This window comes from Miscanthus floridulus, chromosome 12 (genome assembly GCF_019320115.1).
Source record: "Miscanthus floridulus cultivar M001 chromosome 12, ASM1932011v1, whole genome shotgun sequence".
Lineage (NCBI taxonomy): Eukaryota > Viridiplantae > Streptophyta > Magnoliopsida > Poales > Poaceae > Miscanthus > Miscanthus floridulus.
The window spans coordinates 29883217-29908734 of NC_089591.1; the positions used below are offsets into that span (position 1 = coordinate 29883217).

The 25518-nt window shown below is 46.0% G+C and overlaps 3 protein-coding genes across 3 annotated transcripts in view; all 3 read right to left on the reverse strand.

The window, feature by feature from the left end:
• Positions 1 to 541: 541 nt before the first annotated feature.
• LOC136495658 (uncharacterized) lies at positions 542 to 1649 on the reverse strand. Its single transcript, XM_066491532.1, has 3 exons — positions 1265 to 1649; positions 1056 to 1174; positions 542 to 952 (listed from the first exon to the last, which is right to left on the reverse strand). The coding sequence occupies exons 1-3, from the start codon at positions 1647 to 1649 to the stop codon at positions 542 to 544; spliced, it is 915 nt and encodes a 304-aa protein (XP_066347629.1).
• A 2-nt stretch (positions 1650 to 1651) lies between these two features.
• On the reverse strand, positions 1652 to 3839 carry LOC136495659 (uncharacterized). The gene is made up of 5 exons (XM_066491533.1): positions 3700 to 3839; positions 3323 to 3381; positions 2942 to 3056; positions 2515 to 2900; positions 1652 to 2202 (listed from the first exon to the last, which is right to left on the reverse strand). The coding sequence occupies exons 1-5, from the start codon at positions 3837 to 3839 to the stop codon at positions 1652 to 1654; spliced, it is 1251 nt and encodes a 416-aa protein (XP_066347630.1).
• Positions 3840 to 11259: 7420 nt separating this feature from the next.
• LOC136497279 (uncharacterized) overlaps positions 11260 to 25518 on the reverse strand; it is a 35388-nt gene continuing 21129 nt past the window's right edge. Inside the window, exons 6-16 of the mRNA XM_066493078.1 lie at positions 24872 to 24952; positions 24722 to 24769; positions 24557 to 24621; positions 16118 to 16166; positions 14513 to 14744; positions 13531 to 13652; positions 13241 to 13321; positions 13087 to 13161; positions 12045 to 12166; positions 11790 to 11940; positions 11260 to 11693 (exon numbers count right to left, since the gene is read on the reverse strand). Of these exons, the coding sequence (XP_066349175.1) occupies positions 11511 to 11693; positions 11790 to 11940; positions 12045 to 12166; positions 13087 to 13161; positions 13241 to 13321; positions 13531 to 13652; positions 14513 to 14744; positions 16118 to 16166; positions 24557 to 24621; positions 24722 to 24769; positions 24872 to 24952 (1209 nt within the window). The 3' untranslated portion in view covers positions 11260 to 11510. The remainder of the gene's footprint in view (positions 11694 to 11789; positions 11941 to 12044; positions 12167 to 13086; positions 13162 to 13240; positions 13322 to 13530; positions 13653 to 14512; positions 14745 to 16117; positions 16167 to 24556; positions 24622 to 24721; positions 24770 to 24871; positions 24953 to 25518) is intronic.

Genomic DNA, 25518 nt, shown 5'->3' on the forward strand with positions numbered 1-25518 from the left:
ATGGTCTTTTGTCTACCTACATCAATCAAATTTTCAAATGGAACCAATTAATTGAAAAAATATCAACGTTTTAAATCGCGAGCTATCAATTTTAGCGTGAGGCTGTCCTGGGCGCTATTGGCGCTATAGCGAACGCTATAGCGGCGCTATGGCTCCGCTATAGCGGCAGCTAAATGCAGTAGCGTCAATTGACTGCTCACGCTATAGCGCCGCTATTTGCACGCTATAGCGCGCTATTTGTTTACAATTCCAGAAAACATAAAAATCTGTCAATCACTCAATCCTCAATCACTCAATGTCTCAATCTGATAACTCATAACTCATAAGTCATAAGTGATAACTGATAACATCCACCATAATAATCATAAGAGCAAAGTAGCAGATAGCCAAACAGACAACATAACCACATGAGGTTCATACATGCAAAGCCAAACAATCATAAAGGGATTAAACTTTAAAGTTTAAATGCATAAAGCCATAAACTCATGAAGTACACACTTTGCATTCCACATCCACAGCACAGGCAGAGCAATGATCTTGATCATTCAGCCTCAGAATCAGAACTATCTTCAGAAGGCATATCATTGTCATCTTCTCCATCAGAAGATGAAGCAGATAACTCATCATCCTCAATAGTAGGGATCAACATCTTTCTCTTCCTGTCCCTATGTTTCTGCAGGTTACCTCCCTTCCTTTTTTCTTGTCCTTGAGGTGCAGCTGCAACTCCCTGTGATGATGCTCTAGTTTCTTCTCCTTCCTGCTCTGGATCTACTTCTGTTGGCTCAATGCCAGTGATCCACTCATTGTCTTCATCTTCTAAAGCATCAACAACATGTTTCTCAATGGGATCTTTAACCTTGTCCTTCTTTTGCCTCAGCTTTGAGTTGAACTTGACAAACACAAGATCCCTCATTCTGTCATGAAGCAGCATGTTGCGTCTCTTTGTGTGGACCTGCATAGGTTTAATTTTGTTATTTCAATAACAAAAGAGGATTGAACTTGAAGAATTGCATAAATGAACATAGAAATTACTAATTAGTAATTCAGATTCATACTTGTTCATACGAACTCCAGCATCTCTCACAAGCTGATGAACTGCATGTCAAACTTAGAATTCTCGCAGCTAACTTTCTGAGGTTTGGTGCACTACTTCCATGATTCAGCCACCACTTAGCTAAATTACAAAAAACATAGTACAACGTAACATATAAGGTACCAAGGCCAACAGAAAACTCAAAAGTTTTAAATTTTCAATTTTTTATACCTGGATCAAAATTGATATTTTTGCACTGCCTTTTAGCAATTTCTTTGCCAAAGGATCCTTCAGCATCCTGAAACAGTTGAAGCTCTTCAATAATCTTGTCCTGCGTGTCTTCATTTGGAACAAGCTTCGTAATGCAAGTTATTACACCATCTCTAAATGATTCATTCTCCTCTATAGCCAACTTGTTTTGATAATAATAGAAAGGGTTCAAGTAGTAACCAGCCCTATGCAAAGGTGTCTTCAGCTTATTGTCCCACCTTTTGTCAATGATGTGAAAAACTTCCTCAAACTTGTTCCTGTCACTGTTGAACCTCCTAGAGATCTCATTCTTAGCTTCTACTAGACTCCCATACAAGAACCCCATTGCTGGAACATCACTGTCCATTCTCACACAGTAGCTAATGGCTCAAAGTAATTAACAGCAGTCTCAACTCCTTTCCAGAAAGTTTCAGATCTCACAACCTTGTTTGCTTTCTTCCCTTTGACACTATTTAGGTAGCCTAGTTTATTGAGCTCATCCTCCCTAAAAAGCCTCTGCAATTGCTTCTTGTTTTCTAGCAAGCTCTTCAAGTTGAGATAAGCAGTTGCAAACCTTGTAACACCACACCTTATCAAATCTCTAGAAAGAAACTTCCTCATCAGGCTCAAAACTCTAGTATGGGCATATAGAAAAACAGTCAAGCACTTTGCTTTGCTAATTGTTGTTGCAACTCTTGGCATCTTTCCTATATCTTCCAACATTAGATCAATGGTATGGGCAGCACAACCATTCCAAAAAATAGAGGGATGCTTTGCTTTCAACAAACTTGCTGCTGCCTCATTGGGTCTTGCATTGTCAGTTACAACTTGAACTACATTTTGCACCCCTATTTCCTCAATACATCTATCAACCAGTTCAAAAATGTACCTACCATCTTTCTTCACAGCTGAGCAATCCACTGAATCAAGAAAACAAACACCATATGCACTATGAACTACCAAATTCATCACACCTCTACCTCTCTTGTCTGTCTAAGCATGTGTCATTACTGTGCATCCATTTAGCTCCCAAGACTCTTGGTGAGACTTCAATGACTCCTGCACTTTCCTCTTCCTTTTTTGTAAGAATTTCCCACTCCTCTCATATGGAGTTGGCCCTCTCAAGTTTCTGCCAAAGTGTCCAATAGCCTCAAGCATAAGATCAAAGCTAGGGAGTGTAACTGTGTTGTGTGGGATACCTGCTTCATAAAAAAATTGGCATATGTACTCACATGCTCTGTCTCTTTTCTCTTCCCTTTTTTCAGTTGATAGCTTGGATTGGACCTTTTCAGCAACACTAGATTTGCCCTTCCTTGCAGCCACTATTTCTTCTGGTGTCAGTTTACAGTACTTATCCATAGTACCACCTGAAGAAGCACCTTTGCTTGTCACCTTCTTCAACAAAATAACTGAATTGCCATCTGCATCACTGCGTTCCTCTCCTTCAGAATGGCTCAAATCAACTTCAGCTCTATCTTCTTCTTTCTCCCTATTCTTCCTTTGCTTGTTATCCAACTTCTTTGACAGCAACTTAATCATTTCTTCTTGCACATCAGATGGAACTTTAGTACACTTTGCAGCATCACATTTAGGAACTTTACCAAGGTGGTATTTGATTCTGGTTATTCCACCATGATAAGTTTGCTACAGTAGTTGCACTTGAGAGAATTTTTCTTGTTCACATCTGGCATTGTGCAGTGCTTCCAAGCTGGGTCAGATGCTTCAGCAACAGTATCCTTTGATTGCTGGCCTGTGGATGCAGTGCTAGATAAGCCTACAGTAGACACACACAGATTCAAATCACTGACTGTATAAGATTTTTTCATTGAGAATTATAAGTTTATAACTGAAATCACTAACTTTATAGATAATCACTGATTGCATTAATGATGAATCAATCGAAATCAGAAATTCAACACATAGACATAGCTACAAAATTCACTTGTATGTAGGTAACTATCATGGACTGTAACTAGTGGACACTCTTCAAATAGTTTCCGCACTTAGTCTCATGGCCTCAGCTCAGCTACAAAATTCAACACATAGACATAGCTGGTAGCTCAGAAATCAGAAATTCAGAATCACTAACTTGTGTATAACTGAAATCACAGTATCAAATCTCAGTCACTAGTCACTACTGTGGAGAACTAGAGATTGGAGAAGAACAGGGCCATAGGGGAGAAGAACTTGCCTACTGTTGGCGCACTGCCAACTGGACTTGGATTGATGTCACTTGGAGAAGCCATTGTTGGGCGTGACTGCGCGAGGTCGCTCGCCCATCGCAGCAACTGCAGGAGCTCGTTGGCGGCCTCAAGTGACTGCGCGCGCTCGCTCTCCCCTAGCCGCTGCGGTCGCCCAGCCGCTGCCCGCGTCCGCTGTCGCCGAGCCGCTATGCTCGCCCGCCGCCGCCGTCTCACAGCCGCCGCGCTTGCCCGCCGCCGACGTCGCGCAGCCGTTGCGCTCGCCTGCCGCCGCCGTCGCCTAGCCGCAGCGCTCCTTTGCCGCCGCCGCCGTGACCCGTGAAGCTGGGATACGATACGAGTGTAGTGAGTGCCATGACCCGTGAAGCTGGATGCTAGGATTCAAGGGGTCAAGCCAAATTGGACCGGGCCGGGCTGTTCTTTTTTTTTTTGGTAATGACCGGGCCGGGCTATTCAATTTGGCAATTTTGGGACATCCAGCAATAGCGGCTGGTTAGCGGCGCTATGGCGCTAAACGCACTTAGCGGCGCTTTAGCGCGCAATAGCGGCAATAGCGCGCATAGCGCAAAAATGAGCAATTGCGTCGCGCCAGTTCCTGTGGGCCGCTATAGCGCCGCTATAGCGTCGAAATAGCGCGCTATTTTTTTCGTGGAAAAATATATTGTCCATTATGAACTGTAATATGCTTTTTTTGCGAGAGTAATATGCTGATTTTAAGTATTTTATAAAGACACACATGACCCTTTGGCACTGTTTTTAAGAGGAAAAATCCATCATACAATTAGTGGCAAGCGTGTCATTGGACATGAAGTGTTTTCAAGCGAAAATGTATCTATGGAATATTTGTTCGAGGAACGATTTGATCCATGCTTATATCATTTGTAACATTTTATTCATGGCTGCCTCACTTCTTAACCTACAAATAGTTTTAGTATAAACATAAATGATTGGGTCGCCCCCACTGAAATTCTTGGGATAAATTTATCCAAGGCTATCCCATCTAGAACAGGTTCATCTATCGAACTACAAACAGCCGATAGTGTCTACCTTTCAAATCCGAGAAAAGTATTTCATTTCTTAATGCACTGATCAATATGAATATGATTCGTGGCGTAATGTGTGTGAAAACCATGGATATTGTTTTTGTAAGCGAAGCCTGTTCGTTTGGCTGTGGCTTGTCGTAAACGATCGTAAATTTCCAGCCGGAACAGTATTTTTCTCTCACATAAATCAGCCAGCAGTACTTCTTCACGAACCAGCAACGAAACGAACCAGCCAACCGAACAGGCTGTGAGAAGAGTAGGTAGGGCCAGAGAGCTTTCGTGTGGAACTGCACCGCTTGAATAAATTATTATTATGGTCGTCTCCATGCACGGTGTGCACAAATATATATTACTGTTCCAGCAATATCTCCTAAGATTTATCCATGGCCTAAAATAAAATGAACAGATTTTTGCCGATCAAGGACAGTGTCCAGCCAACGAAGTTACTACAACGAAAGCAGGACTTTGGTCCAGTGGTAGGCCAGTGTGATACTACCCATCAGAGTTTGAGTCCTGGTGTCGCATATTTTTCTAGATTTTTTCAGCAGAAACTACTAAAGAGTCTCCCAATCTCTTTCTTTGGATGTGCACGCGTGTATATGCGTGCGGTGTGTGGGTTGTGTCCATCCAAGTTATACCCAATAAAAAAAAGCAAGTTACCACCAGAAGTCATATTGAACATTCGTCAAGATGGATTAATTGGGCTTGGCCCATGATTAGTCTAGCAGTTAATCAAAGGAATTCCAAAAGTACACGATAAGTGCTAAGTGGGAGTGGGATCGTCATGGTGGATCAATTGGGCTTGGTCCATGATTAGTCTAGCAGTTAATCAAAGGAATTCCAAAGATACACAATAAGTGCTAAGGGAGAGTAGGATTAGTACCATATGGCACACTCATTAAGAAGGTGCTCAACTTAAATAGAAAGCTTGTTTGGGCTCCTATAGACAACATGAGAGGGAGAGTTGGCAGACCACACGCACGCACGTCGTCGTGCCGTGCCGCGCGGCCTTGGTTGGATGTGATGTGCTGGGCCACCTTTTGAATCTCACCACAATGGTCACACAGTCAAAGCAATGGTCAAGAGGGGCACAACGGTTAAATGGATGGGCCAAACACGAAGTTACCATCCTATCCTTTGCGCTGCTCTCTGCGATCTCCGGCCCCGATCAAATTTTTGGGGAGCGCATCTACGCGACTGCTCCTCGTCCGATCCAGCAACTGCATTCTTCACCGAGCGAACAACTACGTCGACAATCGACGACTCGTGGGACTGCACTGCATACCTCTGCCTGCATCGACTGTATGTCGGCTACTTCGAGCAGGCCATCATGACCTAGACCCGGTCTGGTGCTGGTATTTGCAACAGTGTTCCCCCTGCTATGGCTCGGGTTCCACTCAAGGGTACAAACTCAACTCATCTCTAGTGTACATGACCATGTGTAGTTAGGATATGCCGCAACTTGGTTCGGTAGCGGATATGCATATGCGATGAATGGATTGCTCAAGTTCATATGTGCCATGTCATATGCGAGGTCGTATTTATGGATTAAAGAATGCCCTAAAATGACTAACTCTTCAACACATCACATGTGAAACCTCCCCTTAATTTATTTTTACGAGGTTCCAATCAATCGTAGAATTCAAATTTCTCCCTTGAGTTTTCAAAAATCATCCAAGCAAGCAGGGCAAACCCGTCCACCAATCTCATTGCTCCGGCCAGTGAATTTGCCATCTCGTGAACGTTTGCTAAGTAGCAAGAGACTATGCATTATATTAGTTTGTATGTTTTTTTTCAAACGATAACGCTACTATGCGGGCGTCCGTCCCATCCAGATGGACCTGCATAGGAACGAATCGACCGCGCGGCGCCCCTTATCCCCTCAACTCCCTCCCATCCCGTCCCGTGACCGCCACACTCACTCTCGCTCTGCTCGCCCGCTCCTCCACTCTCTCGCTGTTGGCACGCAGCGCTCGCGCGCCGCCGCCCCTCTCTCCATCCCTCCATCCCTCCGCGACCTCCATGCCACTGGAGAGGAGGGTGACGGCGGCGGCTTCCGGTGAGGCGCCCCTCCCTCCCTCCCTCCCTCCCTCCCTCCTTCCACGACCTCCATGCCACTGGGGAGGAGGGCAACGGCAGCGGTTTTCGACGAGCCATCCCTCCCTCCATCCCTCCCTCCCTCCACGACCTCCATGCCACCAGAGAGGAGGGCGATGGCGGCGGTTTCCGGCGAGGTAGGTGGGTCCTTCTCTGGATCTGAGCCCTCCTCCTCCACCTCCTCCTCCGGATCTAAGCTCTCCTCCTCCTCCTCCTCTGGATCTGGATCTGAGGGACGCCGCGGTGGCTAGGGTTCCGGTGAGCTCTGTTGTAGTAGCATTGTTTTGTTGTTGCAACAAGTATTCTTTTTTGGTGCATTAGCCTTTTTTCTGATGTTGCATCTCGCATTGCGCTTTGTTTCTGTTGTTGCAGTAGTTGTTTTGCTGTTGCGACAAGTATTCTTTTTTTGTTGCATTAGTCTTTTTTTCTGATGTTGCATCTCGTATTGCGCTTTGTTTCTTTGTTGTTGCAGTAGCTTTGTTTTGCTGTTGCAACAAATAATTTTTCTTTGTTGCATCAGTTTTTTCTGATGTTGATTTCTCGCATTTGTTTTTTGTTCTGTTTTTGTTGCAGTAGCTTTGTTATGGTATTGCAACAAGTAATATTTCTTTGTTGCATTAGTTTTTTCTGATATTGCATCTCGTATTGCAGTAGCTTTGTTCTATTGTTGCAGTCGCTTTGTTTTAATGTTGCAGTAGACTTGTTCTAATGTTGCATCTCGCACTGTGCTTTTGTTTGATGTTGCAAACAAGTAATACTTCTGATGGGAGCACGCACAGGAACGAATCGATCGCGCGGCGCCCCTTATCCCCTCGACTCCCTCCCATCCCGTCCCGTGACCGCCACACTCACTCTCGCTCTGCTCGCCCGCTCCTCCACTCTCTCGCTGTTGGCACGCAGCGCTCGCGCGCCGCCGCCCCTCTCTCCATCCCTCCATCCCTCCGCGACCTCCATGCCACTGGAGAGGAGGGTGACGGCGGCGGCTTCCGGTGAGGCGCCCCTCCCTCCCTCCCTCCTTCCACGACCTCCATGCCACTGGGGAGGAGGGCAACGGCAGCGGGTTTCGACGAGCCATCCCTCCCTCCATCCCTCCCTCCCTCCACGACCTCCATGCCACCAGAGAGGAGGGCGATGGCGGCGGTTTCTGGCGAGGTAGGTGGGTCCTTCTCTAGATCTGAGCCCTCCTCCTCCACCTCCTCCTCCGGATCTAAGCTCTCCTCCTCCTCCTCTGGATCTGGATCTGAGGGACGCCGCGGTGGCTAGGGTTCCGGTGAGCTCTGTTGTAGTAGCATTGTTTTGTTGTTGCAATAAGTATTCTTTTTTGGTGCATTAGTCTTTTTTCTGATGTTGCATCTCGCATTGCGCTTTGTTTCTGTTGTTGCAGTAGTTGTTTTGCTGTTGCAACAAGTATTCTTTTTTTGTTGCATTAGTCTTTTTTTCTGATGTTGCATCTAGTATTGCGCTTTGTTTCTTTGTTGTTGCAGTAGCTTTGTTTTGCTGTTGCAACAAATAATTTTTCTTTGTTGCATTAGTTTTTTCTGATGTTGATTTCTCGCATTTGTTTTTTGTTCTGTTTTTGTTGCAGTAGCTTTGTTATGGTATTGCAACAAGTAATATTTCTTTGTTGCATTAGTTTTTTTCTGATATTGCATCTCGTATTGCAGTAGCTTTGTTTTATTGTTGCAGTCGCTTTGTTTTAATGTTGCAGTAGACTTGTTCTAATGTTGCATCTCGCATTGTGCTTTTGTTTGATGTTGCAAACAAGTAATACTTCTGATGGGAGCACGCACAGGAACGAATCGATCGTGCGGCGCCCCTTATCCCCTCGACTCCCTCCCATCCCGTCCCGTGACCGCCACACTCACTCTCGCTCTGCTCGCCCGCTCCTCCACTCTCTCGCTGTTGGCACGCAGCGCTCGCGCGCCGCCGCCCCTCTCTCCATCCCTCCATCCCTCCGCGACCTCCATGCCACTGGAGAGGAGGGTGACGGCGGCGGCTTCCGGTGAGGCGCCCCTCCCTCCCTCCCTCCTTCCACGACCTCCATGCCACTGGGGAGGAGGGCAACGGCAGCGGTTTTCGACGAGCCATCCCTCCCTCCATCCCTCCCTCCCTCCACGACCTCCATGCCACCAGAGAGGAGGGCGATGGCGGCGGTTTCCGGCGAGGTAGGTGGGTCCTTCTCTGGATCTGAGCCCTCCTCCTCCACCTCCTCCTCCGGATCTAAGCTCTCCTCCTCCTCCTCTGGATCTGGATCTGAGGGACGCCGCGGTGGCTAGGGTTCCGGTGAGCTCTGTTGTAGTAGCATTGTTTTGTTGTTGCAACAAGTATTCTTTTTTGGTGCATTAGTCTTTTTTCTGATGTTGCATCTCGCATTGCGCTTTTGTTTCTGTTGTTGCAGTAGTTGTTTTGCTGTTGCAACAAGTATTCTTTTTTTATTGCATTAGTCTTTTTTTCTGATGTTGCATCTCGTATTGCGCTTTGTTTCTTTGTTGTTGCAGTAGCTTTGTTTTGCTGTTGCAACAAATAATTTTTCTTTGTTGCATCAGTTTTTTCTGATGTTGATTTCTCGCATTTGTTTTTTGTTCTATTTTTGTTGCAGTAGCTTTGTTATGGTATTGCAACAAGTAATATTTCTTTGTTGCATTAGTTTTTTTCTGATATTGCATCTCGTATTGCAGTAGCTTTGTTCTATTGTTGCAGTCGCTTTGTTTTAATGTTGCAGTAGACTTGTTCTAATGTTGCATCTCGCATTGTGCTTTTGTTTGATGTTGCAAACAAGTAATACTTCTGATGGGAGCACGGTGAGGACGCGACGCACCAAGCGTGGGCGTGGCGCGCGGGGGGGGGGGGGGGGGGGGGGGGGGACGGGCGGCGCGGTGGGATGGCAGGACCCGCGGGGACGGAACCAGTCTACTGTTCCATGGGGCGGCGGGCGCTATGTGCTCCGTTGTTTTGGTCGGGGATCGAAACGAGTCTACTGTTCCGATGGCGCGCGGGCATGGTTTCGTGCGTAGGGGCGGGATACTCGGACGGGGCCAGAGGTGCGTCCGGAGGCACCCCTGAATCCGGGTGTCTGGACGCTAGAAGCGTCGTTTTTCAAAACATAGTACACACATACATACACGCATACCCACTCTTATAGACATACGTGCGCACATACTACTACTATAAATACCTTCGAAAGAATAGGTCGGTAGATCTTGAAACTAACATAGACAATGCAGACATGCTCCATTAAATCGAAGGCTCTGCAACAAACAATCACTAGGGTTTTGATTTATCTGTGGAATGTATATCGCTCAAGGCCTCAGGCCATTTGAATATCGTGGCTAACACCCTGTCGCACATGTTCCGAGTGACGGCTGACAGTGACACCAAACTGACCTTGCACGATCGCAAACCGAGTTCAGTGCAACTTAGGGCTTCCCCAACTCAGTGACTCTAGTATCCCGGATAGGTTCGAACACCGCGTTGTACATGAAAAAGGTGCTCTAAAGTTGTTATAGTTACTCGCAAAAGCTACACATATATACTTAAGGAGAGAAAAGACCATCCATGCAAAAGAGAGAGAGAAGAATGAAAGCAACGCATGATGAAAGAAAAAAAAAAAGACGATGGAGACCACCAATAGAAAAGATATTGGTAATTTACATTGTGTGAATAATGATCTCAACATCAGTGTGTTTGGTTAGAGAGCGAGGTTGGATGGAACTGTTTCATCTCTAATTTTGGGATGTCCAGTGTTTGGTTAGCAGAATGAAATGTGCCGTTTGTTGTTTCGCTGGAGAAACAAGTTTGGATTGGCACCGACTTTGTTTTTAGGATGTCCAATATTTGGTTAGCGGAATGAAATGTTCCGTTTGTTGTTTCGCTGGAGAAACAAGTGTGGATTGACACCAACTTTGTTAACAAACATCATAATGGGGTCCGCTCATTATCCAACCAATTCTCCTTCCTCTTTCGCGTAGCCCTTCCGCAGCATGCGCTGCCACTCGCGTGTTCCTTCTCTATAACCAAACGCATCCTAAATGGACCGGTTCATTTGTAACTGAAACCACTAGTCTTGTTAGCTGCATTGCTCTGCTCGTGCCCTTATGCGGTGGTTGATGATGGTGGGGGGTCACGTATCGCCCTCCTGCAAGAAGTCGTCTCTGGCACGACGACGGACGCCAAGGCATTCCCAAGACCTTGCATCGCCTCCGTTTCCGTCCTGGCTTCCACACTTGTTAAGGTCGGTGAAAGGTCTGTCATTCTCACGGTGGCCACCCCAGTCCCCAGCGGCTGCGGAGCCTGGAGGGAGAGCTTCGTGCACCGCAGCGCCGTACTTCAGCAGAGTACGGGAGACATGTCACAGTGCGTATGCTTACGAGGCGTGACCTTGCCGTCCAGCCCGTCACGAGAGCCTACCCGACACCAGACTCCCACACTCCCACTGCCAAACACGCTTCCATCATAACACAAGCCTGAATTCTGATCTTCAATATACTCGACAAAATTTGTAAACCATCAGAGAACATGATGCACATTCTGTTTCCTCCACTCGCATCCTCTAAATATGTACAGTGCACTGTTTTGCCCATGCAGAGTTGGCAAGGCAAACATATGGGAAAACACGCCTAAATTGTGGAGGGTAAAAGTTTGAGATGCGCTCTAGCCTGTCCTGTTCTAGGCCCAATCAGGGCCAAGACAAATTTTAGACTCTGGTTGTAGGAAGGCCAAAATTTTTCTATAGCACAGTTGGAGAAAACTCTGGTGGCCAAAACAGCTGGCCCCAATTTGGCTTCCACGAGCCAAATGGGGGACTAAATTTTGGTGTGCCCTCCTGGGGCCGGAACTGAACACACCTAAATCTAGTGGATGCAAATGGATGGTGTTCGGTATCAGGTGTTACTGGAGCTTTTGCAACTTCTGTATATCTGATTCTACATCCACCGGAATTTTGAGTAACTCCTGCAATTTGTAAGCTCCTGCATCAAGGTTATTGATTTCTAGGTATCTTTCGCTCGGCGACGCAAACAAAACCTCATTTATGTCTTCTTCAAGTTGCAGTGAGTATAGGTGTTCAAAGACCTACAGAAGAAAGTTGCAGTTAATGGGAGTGAGTACAGTATTTGGATATCTAAGGTGTCCTATGCAGTCAAAACATAAGGGCATCACATATCTCACCGCTTTAAGTCTTGAAACAACCATTTCCCTCACTGAAGATGACCGCGAAACTAAATTGATGATAAAAAGGCCGCCCTCCGAAAGGAATTCCTTTGCTTTCAGAAGGAAAGGATCTTCGACAAAGTTTTCTGGTGGGCAAGACAGCCCAGAGCTGTGGGAAGAACCATCAGCTTCACGTCAGAGTCTATTTAGAATAAATTGTTTGGTAAAATAATGGCAATCCAAATGATAGAGGGAGATATGGAAAACAAATACCTTAGATCAGATGAATCAACATCAAGGATAAGTATTTTGATTGCATTTCTGGCACTGCCATTTACTGAATGATTTGCAGCAACACTGTCTTCAATGAACTTGATGCCATCCCCCAAATGCACCTAACATGGGAGAAATGGTAAAATGCAATGAAACTCAATGATAAAAATAAAAGCAAAACGAAAAATAAAATAATTCATGCTACTAACACTGGACACATCATAAGAAAATTGGGACATCTGAAATCTGAACTAGGTTAATCCTTTCTTATATTATGACATAAATGCAAGAAATCAGAACATCCGTCATGCTTTACTAATGAAGTTATCATTCCATGGTATTGCGGTCACTAGATGTTGCCTAGAAATTAACAAATTGCATATTGAGATCACAGTAAGAAGTCCCAACAAAATGTCATTTTGGACATTGATATGGTCTTCAAATTTAAGTTTAATTACTGTTACTTTCTCATGTATATGTAAAACATATGAAATTGTAATACTACGATACTACTTTTCAAGACAAACCTGGCCATCACCTTCCAATGACAAGTTTTAATTGGCAGGTAACCTAAAATGCCACTTTTGTATGACCAGAGTAAAAATGTTATAATTTGCAATGGAACTTAGCATGTTGGCATGTATATTATGTACAAGTACAACATTATGTACACAACATAAATTTTATACTTTAGATTCCAAAGTAAAAGGTAGGCAAATCCTCCAACATTTTTCAATAATTGCTGCACCCATGATATACTAATCATTCTCTCACAGCGGAATGCTTGCCATTGCTTTTTGGCATCTTCCATAGTATTCAATAATTCAAATTTCTATTGTCTGCCATTAGAAGAACACTGTGCCCTTATGGTACTTTGCTGGAACAGGGGCAAAGGCAAATAATTTTTCAATTGGCCAGTCAAAGTTTAAATTAACAAGCAGTACAGAAGAAAATTTTCAAACATCAATGGAAAATAGTTGAAGTCCAAGTTACTCAAAGGTGTCAATGGGCTTTCTCTTATTCTAGGAGTATGGCAACCAACCTTCAATTGCTCATCCATTGAAAAGCCAAAATATTTCTTTGCTAGCTCAGCCACCAAGGGGTCCAACTCAACCACCTGCAAATTTTGAGAAGTGTGAGCACCTCATTCAATCAATAGATGAAGATGAAAGTCTTTTTTCCCTTTTTTCTGTTACCTCAATATCTACGAAAGGCAGACATCCACGGAGAAACATTGGGAAACAACCAGCACCAAGGCCTACAACAGTGGTGCTGACCTACAAAATGCAAATTGAATTAACATACAGAATTGTTGCGAACACTATAATAACAATAGATTACGAACCACTTGTACCACAACAAAGCTGGCATTCAACATTCATGGCATTCAACTACTTTAAGGGACCAACCCTAATAATCTGGGTTCATAGCTTCATACTCTTAAAAGTTGAATCATTCACATAGAAAATAATAGCACAGTACTTACCTTTTCTCCAGATGAAGCAGCAGCACTCAGAGAAGATGCAACTAAAGAAAGCCCAGATATGATACTGCTGTGATATGAGCTACCAAGAAATCTATGGTCAATTCTCAGACTGTTCTTGGATCCTGCATATCAGTAACCAACAATTTGATTTTAAAACCATGAAAGAAAAACAAATGTAATTTACTGCCTAATCTTGAATAGCTTATTGAATGGGTGAATATAAGATATCAACAGGTGCTGAAACAATAAGAATCAGGTATCTGTAGTAGTAGTTCCAACATTCAATAAAGAAGAGAACTAGGGGATTTATCATTCCAGATATTTATTATTATTCTTTCTATTATCCAAGTAAATCAGATGGTGTTTACAATTCTGGTTAGAACACATATAGATTCTGCAACAACTGTAGATTATGGGCAAGCATTACAATTACTTTGATAAAAATTTCAGAAGATCCTAGGGAGCAATAGATTAAAAAAGACTAACGCACATCACACGTCTATCGTGCCCCTACAAATAGATGGATTCGCTTTCAGACAACTGTGGTTGCATGTAGAGCAGCCCAGTGAGCAGTTAAACTGAACAAATATTCACAAAGTAACTACATAGACAGAAATTTAGCTACAACCCATAGCAATGAATAAGAACTAGAAGTGACACATCTGCCATATAGAAATATGTGATATACGGCGTGCTCTCTCCATAAAATCTAAGAAAATGAGCAACATTTGGAATGTAAAACTACGTTATCAGCTAAACAGAACACTTTAATTATGAATATATGATTTTTAAAAAGAACCAAACTCTGCAACACAAGTATTAGACTGTGCACACTGCACACACATGACATCAACAAAAGGTACTAAGAGCAAGGATATCAACTAGTGTCAATTAAACCAATGAGTATGGCAAGCAAGCACTGCAAAGCACCTTGCACAAATGCACATTAAAATTTACACACAAAAAAAGAAATAGAGCAGACCCTTTTTCTGGTTCCTTCTTTTTTTAGATGTTGTGGATGCACTTTTGTTCTTTCTGTCCATCTCATCACTGGGAGGATCACTGATTAGCAACGCTTCAGATTGCACTAAACCAGAACTTCTTCCAAAAATAAGGCGCCGGAACATTTTCGCAGACATGGAACCTTGGTCTCCATCAGCATTTTCATAGACAACATCTTCCACAACCATTGGACCAGTTATTTCTGAAGTTGCCTTCCAAATGCAACACAAAAAATCAGCTGACAAGGTTATGCTTACGCAGGTATGCGACTCAGCTATAATTAGACATTACAACTAAGAAGTTAACTGTGATGGTATGGCCTTGAGGCTGTGAGGGTTAGTAAAAAGAATGAGACGTGGCTGTTCAGGCATCAGGGTTCTGGACCTCACAAGTAGCCAGGAAAGAAGCACCCAGGTCACAGGAGAAAGAAGGAAAAGGGAAGGGGGGGGGGGGGGGGGGGGGGGGGGGGAGAGGTTCCACGTAATCTCTTAGTGGCCTTTACTCATTGACTCCTCTTTATATAAAGCATCCTAACAATAAGATCTTATAGATAGAGAGCACTTTAAGGGGTTGTATGAGTCATCTAGACTCCTTTTTTTCTTAAAATAATGATATGCAGCTCTCCTGTTTGTTCGAAGAAAAAAGAATAGAGAGCAATCCAATCAATTAGCTTAACTTTAAAAACAAGATATATCTTGATAAAAATAAGACCCCCAAACTTAGCGGACAAAGAAACAGGAGCCATCCTACTTGAGGCCCACCATAACATGAACCATGTGACTTTTAGAAATTTAAAGAAAATTCCAGAATCATACAGAGTATACCAATCAGTAAGGTGCAGTTCAAACCCAAGAAACAACAAGATATTTAAAGTGCCCTCAGTTGCAGCTGCATCACTTCTATTCATCTAGAAAACTAATAACAGGGATGTCAAATGTTAAGAGTATAAAGGCCCATCTACTATAGGCCCATGACGCTCTCTATATACATTAATCTCCATTACTGGAGTCATTATCTTCTCAAACCTTCAAGGTAAGTAACATCAAACATTAGCAAGTATGCTACTCACATAACATTGATCCTTCCAGGAGGCAGGTTACACAAGACAGTGTAATGTAGTGGACTCAAACAAAAAGCCAAATTGGGTCAAGTCATCAATTAATGATGCCCAAACACTGAATATTCTGATTCATTCCATAACTGGCTTGGATTGGAGTTTCATGGTTTAGGGACTCAAGTTTTGGCAATTTTTTGGTGTATATACTACGCCATTTCAAAATATAAAGCATGGTTCAACTCAGTACAGTCTCCAAAACTAGACTTTGACTTTTAATTTCTATTATACTACAATGTTTGTCACAACAAATTCTAACCTTCCTAATGTGACCAAAGCGATGCTACTTTTTGAGTAACTAAATTTACATCATGTGAGGCCATGGTTGAAGATTGCAAGGTCAGACTATTAAAATGTGTCAACACCTTGTAGAATTAAATGAAGGAAATACAATAAGAAGATTCAATTAGCCCCTTCTAATCAACTCCATAATTAGCTAAACTAAACAATGGCTTTTAGAGAAAATTATACCTCTTGCAGAATATGTCTTTGTTTAACACCATCACCTGCCATCATGAACCTGGCATACCATAACCACAAGATCAAATATTTCAATTAAATTTTCAAAGAAAAAATCAATTAAAGAAAAAAAAAAGGTTCAACAGTGCTCATTGGGATTCAATTTGGTCATGCAAACAATTGTACACAAGCACTTAAGTGTTTGCTTTACTAATATCATCTGCAAAAGTGGCTGGCTATTCCACTGAATGAAGACGACAAAACGAATTTCATGTCATTTTTTTTAGTAAAAATGCAACTGCATATTTGTTGCAGTCTGGAACAATCATGTATCTCCCTTAAGTATCCATAGTATGATATTCTGGCATATACTTCTGCAACTATAAAGTCAGCTAATGGAAGTTACATAGTTCTCAAATGCTAAATAAGAGACACTAAGCATCTCTCTCCCAGTTATTCGTTTGTATATTTCACACCTGTTGGCTGTTTCCATAATTTACTTCCACTTGTTTACCATACAATGCCTTCTCATTCTTGTTAAACCAGTGCCAAAATTGTGAGAATCATAGATAATTAATTGCAATCTCTGAAGTCTAAACAGAAAAATTGATAGATATGTACATTAGGAAAGTGTATATTAGGCAAGTCTATATTTAGTATGATTAGCACCTGCCATGTATTGCATGTAACCTGCCATGTATTGGCTATATATATCAAGGTCACCCCCCCACGTTGGGTGTGTGGTGTTTTCCCTTCAATCTCTGTTATTCTACATGGTATCAGAGACCGAGATCAATTAGATCCCGGACCTTCTGCTTCCGCCTCCTTCCTCCCCACCTCTCTCCTGGGCGCTCCTCCTCCCTGTGGCGAGATGTCTCCCAACGCCGATGCCTCGGCCGCAGCCGCTGCTGCACCACCAACGCCACAGGCCGTCGTCGTCCACCCCTACACCGCCGTGAACGTGAAGACTCACATTCCGGTGACCCTGGAGATGAAGAATCCCAACTTCACCAAGTGGGCTTCGTTCTTCCAGGCCTTGTGTGGGAAATTCAGCCTTCGCCCCCACATCGACGGGCCAGCTCCTCCGGCTGCTGATCCATCGTGGGACATTGCCGAGTGCACTGTCCGCGGCTGGATCCTCAACACCGTGGACGACTCGGTTCTTGATCTTGCCATCACCGACGAGAACCAGTCCGCCCGCGAGTTGTGGGTGGCGATTGAGGGCCTCTTCCGCTCCAACCGCACGCCCCGGGCCGTCTTCCTGCTTGAGGAGTTTCACTCCTTGAAACAGGGTGACTCGACGATTGACGAGTACTGCCAGCGCCTCAAGATCAAGGCCGCCGCTCTTCGGGACGTCGGCCACACCATCGAGGACTCCCAACTCGTCCTCAGCCTCCTACGCGGCCTCAACCCGCGCTGCCTTCCTTCTCCAGGGCGCGAGAAATGCTCTCCCTCAAAGAGTTACGCCTCGCCAACGACGAGAAGACCACGGCTGCATCTGCCATGGTGGCCGCCTCTGGCTCCACCTGCACTTCTCCAAGGTGCCGCCCCTCCTCCTCTGTGGCCACTGGCGCTGCTCCCAAGGGCTCTGGGGGCAGCAAGAAAGGCAAGGGCGGCTGGCGCGGCCAAGGCAACGGCGCTGGCTGGCAGCAGGGCAGCGGCAGTGGACAGCAAGGGGGCAACCGCCCCATGGGGCCCTGGTTCTGCTACAACCCATGGGCCTTCCAGGGCGGCGTTCCTCCTCCAGGCAGCAGCTGGCAGCAGGGCAACAGCCCCGGCGGCTGGCCCCCTCACGGTGACCAGGGCGGGCGCGGCCAGGGCATCATGGGTGCCAGTCCGCAGGCCCACACCGTCTTCGCTCCCCCTCCGCCAGCTCCATCCGCTCCACTGTGGGATCAGGCCAGCCTCATCGCCGCCTTGAACCAGATGGCGCTCCAGAACTCCAGCTGGGTCATGGACTCCGGCGCCACCTCCCACATGCACAACTCGGATGGTATACTCCTCTCCCGTCAACCCTCTTCTATCCCATCCATCACTGTTGGCAGCGGTCATCATCTTCCTGTCTCTTGCTCCGGCAGCTCCACATTACCAGGCCACGCGTCTCCCTTCTCGCTTCGCAATGTTCTAGTTGTCCCCTCTCTAGTGCGCAACTTACTTTCAGTTCACCAATTGACTCGTGACAACAATTGCACTATCGAATTTGACGCATTTGGTTTTTCTGTTAAGGACCTGCAGACCAGACGCGTGATTCTTCGCTCCAATAGCTCCGACAGCCTCTACACCATCCCTGTCACGCCACAAGCCAACCTCGCCACCTCCACCGACCTATGGCATCATCGTCTTGGTCATCCAGGAGCTGCTGCCCTACATTTACAACAACAACAACAACAACAAAGCCTTTAAGTCCCAAACAAGTTGGGGTAGGCTAGAGTTGAAACCCATCAGAAGCAATCAAGGTTCAGGCACGTGAATAGCTGTCTTCCAAGCACTCCTATCTAAGGCTAAGTCTTTGGGTATATTCCATCCTTTCAAGTCTCCTTTTATTGCCTCTACCCAAGTCAACTTTGGTCTTCCTCTTCCTCTCTTCACGTTACTATCCTAACTTAGGATTCCACTATGCACCGGTGTATCTAGAGGTCTCCGTTGCACATGTCCAAACCATCTCAACCGGTGTTGGACAAGCTTTTCTTCAATTGGCGTTACCCCTAATCTCTCACGTATATCATCGTTCCAAACTCGATCCCTTCTTGTATGACCGCAAATCCAACGCAACATACGCATTTCCGCGACACTTAGCTGTTGAACATGTCATCTTTTCGTAGGCCAACATTCTGCACCATACAACATAGCAGGTCTAATCACCGTCCTATAAAACTTGCCTTTTAGCTTCTGTGGTACCCTTTTGTCACATAGGACACCAGACGCTTGCCGCCACTTCATCCACCCTGCTTTGATTCTATGGCTAACATCTTCATCAATATCCCCGTCCCTCTGTAGCATTGATCCTAAATATCGAAAGGTATCCTTCCTAGGCACTACTTGACCTTCCAAACTAACATCTTCCTCCTCCCGAGTAGTAATTCCATTTGGTAATTCCAGCTGCTGCCCTACATTTGCTTAGACAAAATAATTCCATTTCCTGTAATAAATCAGCTCATACTCTGTCACTCATGTCAACTTGGCAAGCATGTGCGGCTGCCTTTTGGCAATTCCAGTTCAGTTTCCTCTTTACCTTTTGAGCTTATACACTGTGATGTTTGGACATCCCCGGTCGCTAGTATTTCTGGTGCACAGTACTACCTTGTCATCCTCAATGACTTCACCCACTTTTGCTGGACCTTCCCCCTAGTCCACAAGTCCGAGGTAGCTACTCACATCACTCAGTTCTGCGCCTTCGTCCACACACAGTTCAGCCTTCCTGTCAAGGCTGTTCAGGCCGACAATGGCACTGAATTCGTCAACAATGCCCTCGCCACCTTCTTCGCCTCTAGCGGCATTCACTTACGCCTCTCCTGCCCTTACACCTCCCCTCAAAACGGCAAGGCTGAACGTATCATCCGTTCTCTGAACAACATATGTCGCACGCTGCTCATCCACGCCCACATGCCACCCAAATATTGGGCAGAGGCGCTAGCTACAGCCACATATCTCCTCAACAGGCGCCCCTGCTCAGCCATTCACCATAGAGTTCCCTATGAGCAACTCTTCAAGCAGTCCCCAGACTACACTATTCTTCGTGTCTTCGGTTGCCTCTGCTATCCCAACCTCACCGCCACTTCCAAACACAAGCTGGCCCCTCGCTCCACAGCCTGTGTCTTTCTCGGATACCCCTCCTCTCACAAGGGTTATCAGTGTCTCGACCTCACTACTAGACGGATTATCATCTCCCGTCATGTTGTCTTCGACGAGACTCACTTTCCGTTCAGCACTGACCCCACCAGTGAGCCCCCAAGCTCTCTGGATTTTCTTCTTCCAGGTCCTGCCGCGCCAGTGCACCACACTGCCACCATGGTGCACCTGCGGTCGCTCCGTCGCCAGTCGCCGCTGAGCAGCCGCGACGCCGAGCTCAACTGGAGGAGCTCGCTGAGGACCCCGCCATCCTACAGATTGGCCCGGTCCTTACTCCTGGCACGGCTACTCCTGCTCCGACCGGTCCACCTCTATGAGTCTACGTTCGGCGGCGTGTTGGTGCTCCCGCACCGGCTGCTGAGCCGGCTCCTGCACCACTGTTTGCACCAGTCGTGGAGGTGCCCCCGCCGGCGCCCGCTGTTCCAGAACAGCCGGCTCCTGCTCCAGTTGTGGCGGCCTCTCCGCCACCTCCTACCTCGAGCCGACCTGTGACACGCCTCCAGACAGGCTCGCTGAAGCCTGTTGATCGTTACGGCTTCCCATCATCTGCTCACGTCGCCGCCGCCTCCACTGCCTCACCCATTCCCCGCGACTACAGAGGGGCCCTTGCCGACCCCCAGTGGCGCGCGGCCATGGCTGAGGAGTACAAGGCTCTCATCGACAACGACACGTGGCGACTCGTTTCCCGGCCCCCAGGTGCCAACGTGGTGACAGGCAAGTGGATCTTCCAGCACAAGTTCCACTCCGATGGCACCCTGGCTCGTCACAAGGCTCGCTAGGTCGTTCGCGGCTTCACCCAGCGCCACGGCATCGACTACGACGAGACGTTCAGCCCCGTCGTCAAGCCTGCCACCATTCGGGTCGTCCTCAGCATCGCCGCTTCCCGTCAGTGGCCCATCCACCAGCTGGACGTGAAGAATGCCTTTCTTCACGGTCACCTGCACGAGACGATCTACTGTCAGCAGCCCCCCGGCTTCGTCGACCCGGCGCGTCCCGACGCCGTCTGTCTTCTTCAGCGCTCCCTCTACGGCCTCAAGCAGGCCCCGCGGGCGTGGCACCAGCGCTTCGCCACGTACGTTCGACAGCTCGGCTTCGTTGCTTCTGCCACTGACACCTCCCTCTTCGTCTACACTGAGGGCGGCGCCAGTGTCTACTTGCTGCTGTACGTCGACGACATCGTCCTCACGGCTTCCTCGGATGCTCTGCTCCACCGCATCATCGGTCGCCTTCACTCTGAGTTTGCCATGACGGACCTTGGGGAGCTCCATCACTTCCTGGGGATCTCCGTCACTCGCTCCTCCGACGGGCTCTTTCTCAGCCAAAGGCAGTACGCGGTGGATCTTCTTCAGAAGGCGGGCATGGCCGAATGTCACTTGACATCGACGCCTATCGACTCTCGTGCCAAGCTCTCTGCCACGGAGGGCGCTCCCGTCGACGACCCCGCCACGTACCGAAGTCTCGCCGGCTCACTTCAGTACTTGACGCTCACTCGCCCCGACCTGGCGTACGCTGTGCAGCAGGTGTGCCTCTTCATGCATGATCCGTGCGAAGCTCACCTTGCGCTGATCAAGCGCATACTTCGGTATGTGAAGGGCACACTGTCGGCTGGCCTCCACATCGGTACTGGGCCTATCGACAAGTTGATTGCCTACTCCGACGCTGACTGGGCAGGGTGCCCCGACTCCCGCCGCTCCACTTCAGGCTTCTACGTCTTCCTCGGCGACAGCTTGGTGTCCTGGTCGTCCAAACGGCAAACCACGGTGTCCCGGTCCAGTGCGGAGGCCGAGTACCGGGCTGTTGCTCACGTGGTCGCAGAGTGCTGTTGGCTTCGACAGCTTCTTCAGGAACTTCACGTTCCATTGAAGGTCGCCACAGTTGTCTACTGTGACAACGTCAGCGCTGTCTATATGACAGCCAACCCGGTCCACCACCGCCGTACAAGCACATTGAGATCGACATCCATTTCGTCCGTGAGAAGGTGGCTCTCGGCGAGGTTCGCGTTCTCCATGTGCCGTCCAAGTATCAGTTCGCTGATATCATGACAAAGGGGCTGCCGATTCAGCTCTTTGAGGATTTTCGGTCCAGTCTGTGCATCCGGAATCCTGACGCTTCGACTGAGGGCGGCTGATAGATATGTACATTAGGAAAGTGTATATTAGGCAAGTCTATATTTAGTATGATTAGCACCTGCCATGTATTGCATGTAACCTGCCATGTATTGGCTATATATATCAAGGTCACCCCCCCACGTTGGGTGTGTGGTGTTTTCCCTTCAATCTCTGTTATTCTACAAAAACAATTATTTGCCAAATTTATTAGTTCACAATATCTAACTGTTAAATTCAGAGTTATACTTATGACAAACTATATGTGATATCCTCATTTTCATGCTTTTGAATCATAGAAATAATTATTTCTATGACTTTCTGGTCTTCTCTCTTCTAGCTTATTCTTTAAAGTTGACATAAAAGTATTACAGATATGTATAGTCTAACACATGTATACTTGTATTCCAAGTTGTACTTGACTATATATATGAAATCCAAGCGCCACCCCCCCTCCCCCCCCCCCCCCTAATTGGGTGTGAGGTGTTCCCTAATTGTGGATACACCCTCCATTTCAAAATGTAGGGCGTATTAGAGTTTGGAAATGCCCTATCTACTATTTAGCATCGATGTATGATCCATGCCTATGCAATGCATCGATGTATGATCCATGCCTATGCAATGTTCACCTAAAATGATTGTGCATGCATATCTACCATTATATCAAATATACTTTAGTGATTATGTAATTGGCTGGCTTTGTATGGCATGTCAAATTGACTCCTATGCCGAGAATATGCAGAATGCCATTATTTAACAGTATTTGAAGTTGAAATCAAAATCTTTCATAAAATGGCAATAGGGTGATATGGCGTGGGCGACGTGGAGAGCGTAGGTGAGATCGGAGGAGCAGCTGGGATTGAGAATAGGAACGCAGAGGATAGCGAGGCAACGGCAGTGGAGGTTGGTCGCCGGCGGCTACGGCAGAACTGCTCGCAGCAACCGTCGACGGGTTAAACCCCACCCGCCTAATGTACGTTCATTTCCTTCTTCGATGATTACAAATCAATCTAAGGTGCCCTTTATATCTCAGGTGCACTTTCCTAACAAAAGCCAATCAATCTCCTAAAAGTCCTCCCTTCTGCCTTTCCTAACCAACCCGGGCCTTAGCCACAGTTGGGTCCTTGTGGACGCCCAGGCCGGCGCCTATACTGGTGGCCAACGAAGGAGTCCCGAGTCCATACAACAACAACAAAGCCTTTAAGTCCCAAACAAGTTGGGGTAGGCTAGAGTTGAAACCCATCAGAAGCAATCAAGGTTCAGGCACGTGAATAGCTATCTTCCAAGCACTCCTATCTAAGGCTAAGTCTTTGGGTATATTCCATCCTTTCAAGTCTCCATAACATAGGGAAAACTCAATTACCACTAGAGTATGTGAGAAGACCCTAATATAACATCCAATTAGACTATGGGGAGTCGTAATGGGCAAATGTGAACAAAAGAAGGGGGGATGTAAGCAGCAGAACTGGGGGCATGCGGTATTAACAAATAGCAGATGGTGTTATAATAGTATATATTTTTCCTAAAATATATAAAAATAAGCTGGGTGCTAGATATTCAGGGGGCTTTATCAGCTACGGCTCTTGCTAAATATTTGGAGGTCTAGGATTTATTATTGGAAGTCCAACTTCATCCTAATACACTTGATCAGCCATTGGCGTTTCTCATGTTCTTTGAATCTCTATTCAACAAAGTCGGCCTACAAAGCATTGCTTATCAGGTCAATTTCTTTTGAACCTTGTGAGTTAACTTGGACTTGGGCACCTAAAAAATGTCAGTTCTTCCTTTGGCTTGCTGCACATAACAGGTGTGCAGATTGATTATGTTTTCAATGGTAACCACCCTAGCATCCAGCTTGTTGTTAGGCAAATCCTTGAAGAGCCACACCTATGGGGCCTTGCAGGCACTAGAGGTCTTGCCCATCTAGAGGCCACTAATAGATAATAAGATGCTGGTGTTTGTTGGGTCCGGTTGTCGTGGTTTGGTGTAAAAGGCACTGTTGTTTCCGGTACAAGTTTGTTTGTGTGAGTGTGGTGGGTGTGCTTTAATTTATTCGTTTCCCCTTAATGCAATGATACACAGCTCTCCTGCGTATTCTACAAAAAAAAAAGCTCAACCAACCTACAAGGAACTAGGTGGCACTGCAAAAAAAAACAAGAAATTGAAAAGCAACTTCTTTCGAAAGGGTTCAGTTCCCACCAACTGAGCTAGTTCAGTTCCTATCTTTACAAAAAAAAAATATGTATAGACAAACCAAACTGATTTAGCATCTACAGACCTCCATTCAAACTATGCAACTGTTAATCCTAATAATCAAAGTTAAAACCTTATCGTAGTCCTTGGATAGTACCCGTATTTGCTCAAACTACAAACTCTTAACTCTTAAGAGCGTGGTTTAATAATTTGTTGAATTTTCATTATGGTCTGAACATTGCAAATGCCAACTTTTTAGTAACAAAAGGTGATGAATGTCCAGTTAGAAAGCACTAAGACATACGGTATAGGGGCCTCCTCTTCAGGATTTCCAGGTTCTAAATCCTTAACAAGGGGAGATAAATCCTTCTGGAAATAGCAAAATAATAATATCAGGACAGGGATCGTATTAATATAGGAGCCTTTGGCAATCTCTCAAGTCTAAACAATGTGATAACAGAAACACCACCTTAATAATATCCATGTCGATATTTGCATGTCTGCTGTCCAAGAAAACCTAACATAATATAGATATGAGCAGTTGAATAGAAATCCAGTAACATAAACCCAAAATAGCAATGTCATAATAACACTGCGTTTGCACTCATAATAACTGTACCATAATTAGACGGGCAGCCCTTGCACATTCAACAACATGCCACTGTCCTTCTGAAGAAAATAGCCATTCCTGAGCCCGAGCCTGAAATCAATTGTGCTCCTTAGCGATTTTCGAGCTCAAGGAACTACAGTTTTCTGTTACTTATAGCTAGCTATTGCCGCAGCGTTACTATAAATCCATCTGTAGATCAACAGTTCATTTACATTAAATCAAGCATATCTGTGACATGTTTTTTCTCAAACACGCAGGAGGGCTGCGCATCATTATTCAAAGAATAAAAAAAGTGGAAGAACCTCATACAACACCACAATTCACAGTCACCCCTGGGTTGTAAGAAAACAGACTCGCCTAGAAACCAAAGCAACCCTTGCCCTATATTTGTGACATTAGTTCAATCGGCACAACACAGTTTAATTTAATTTGGCCTCTCTGGCATGCCATCATTGGTTCTGCTGCATTATCCCCAGGCTATAGAGAATCTGTCCTTAAGACAGAAGTCCTTTCTTGTTACGGCGTGGACGGGTACGATGGGGAGATCACAGGGGAGAGTGGAGTAGAAGGCTGGATTGAGAATTGGAGCGCAAGGGATAGCGAGGAAGTGGTGCAGCGGGAGGTTCGCCGGCGGCAGCGGCAGAATCGCTCGCAGC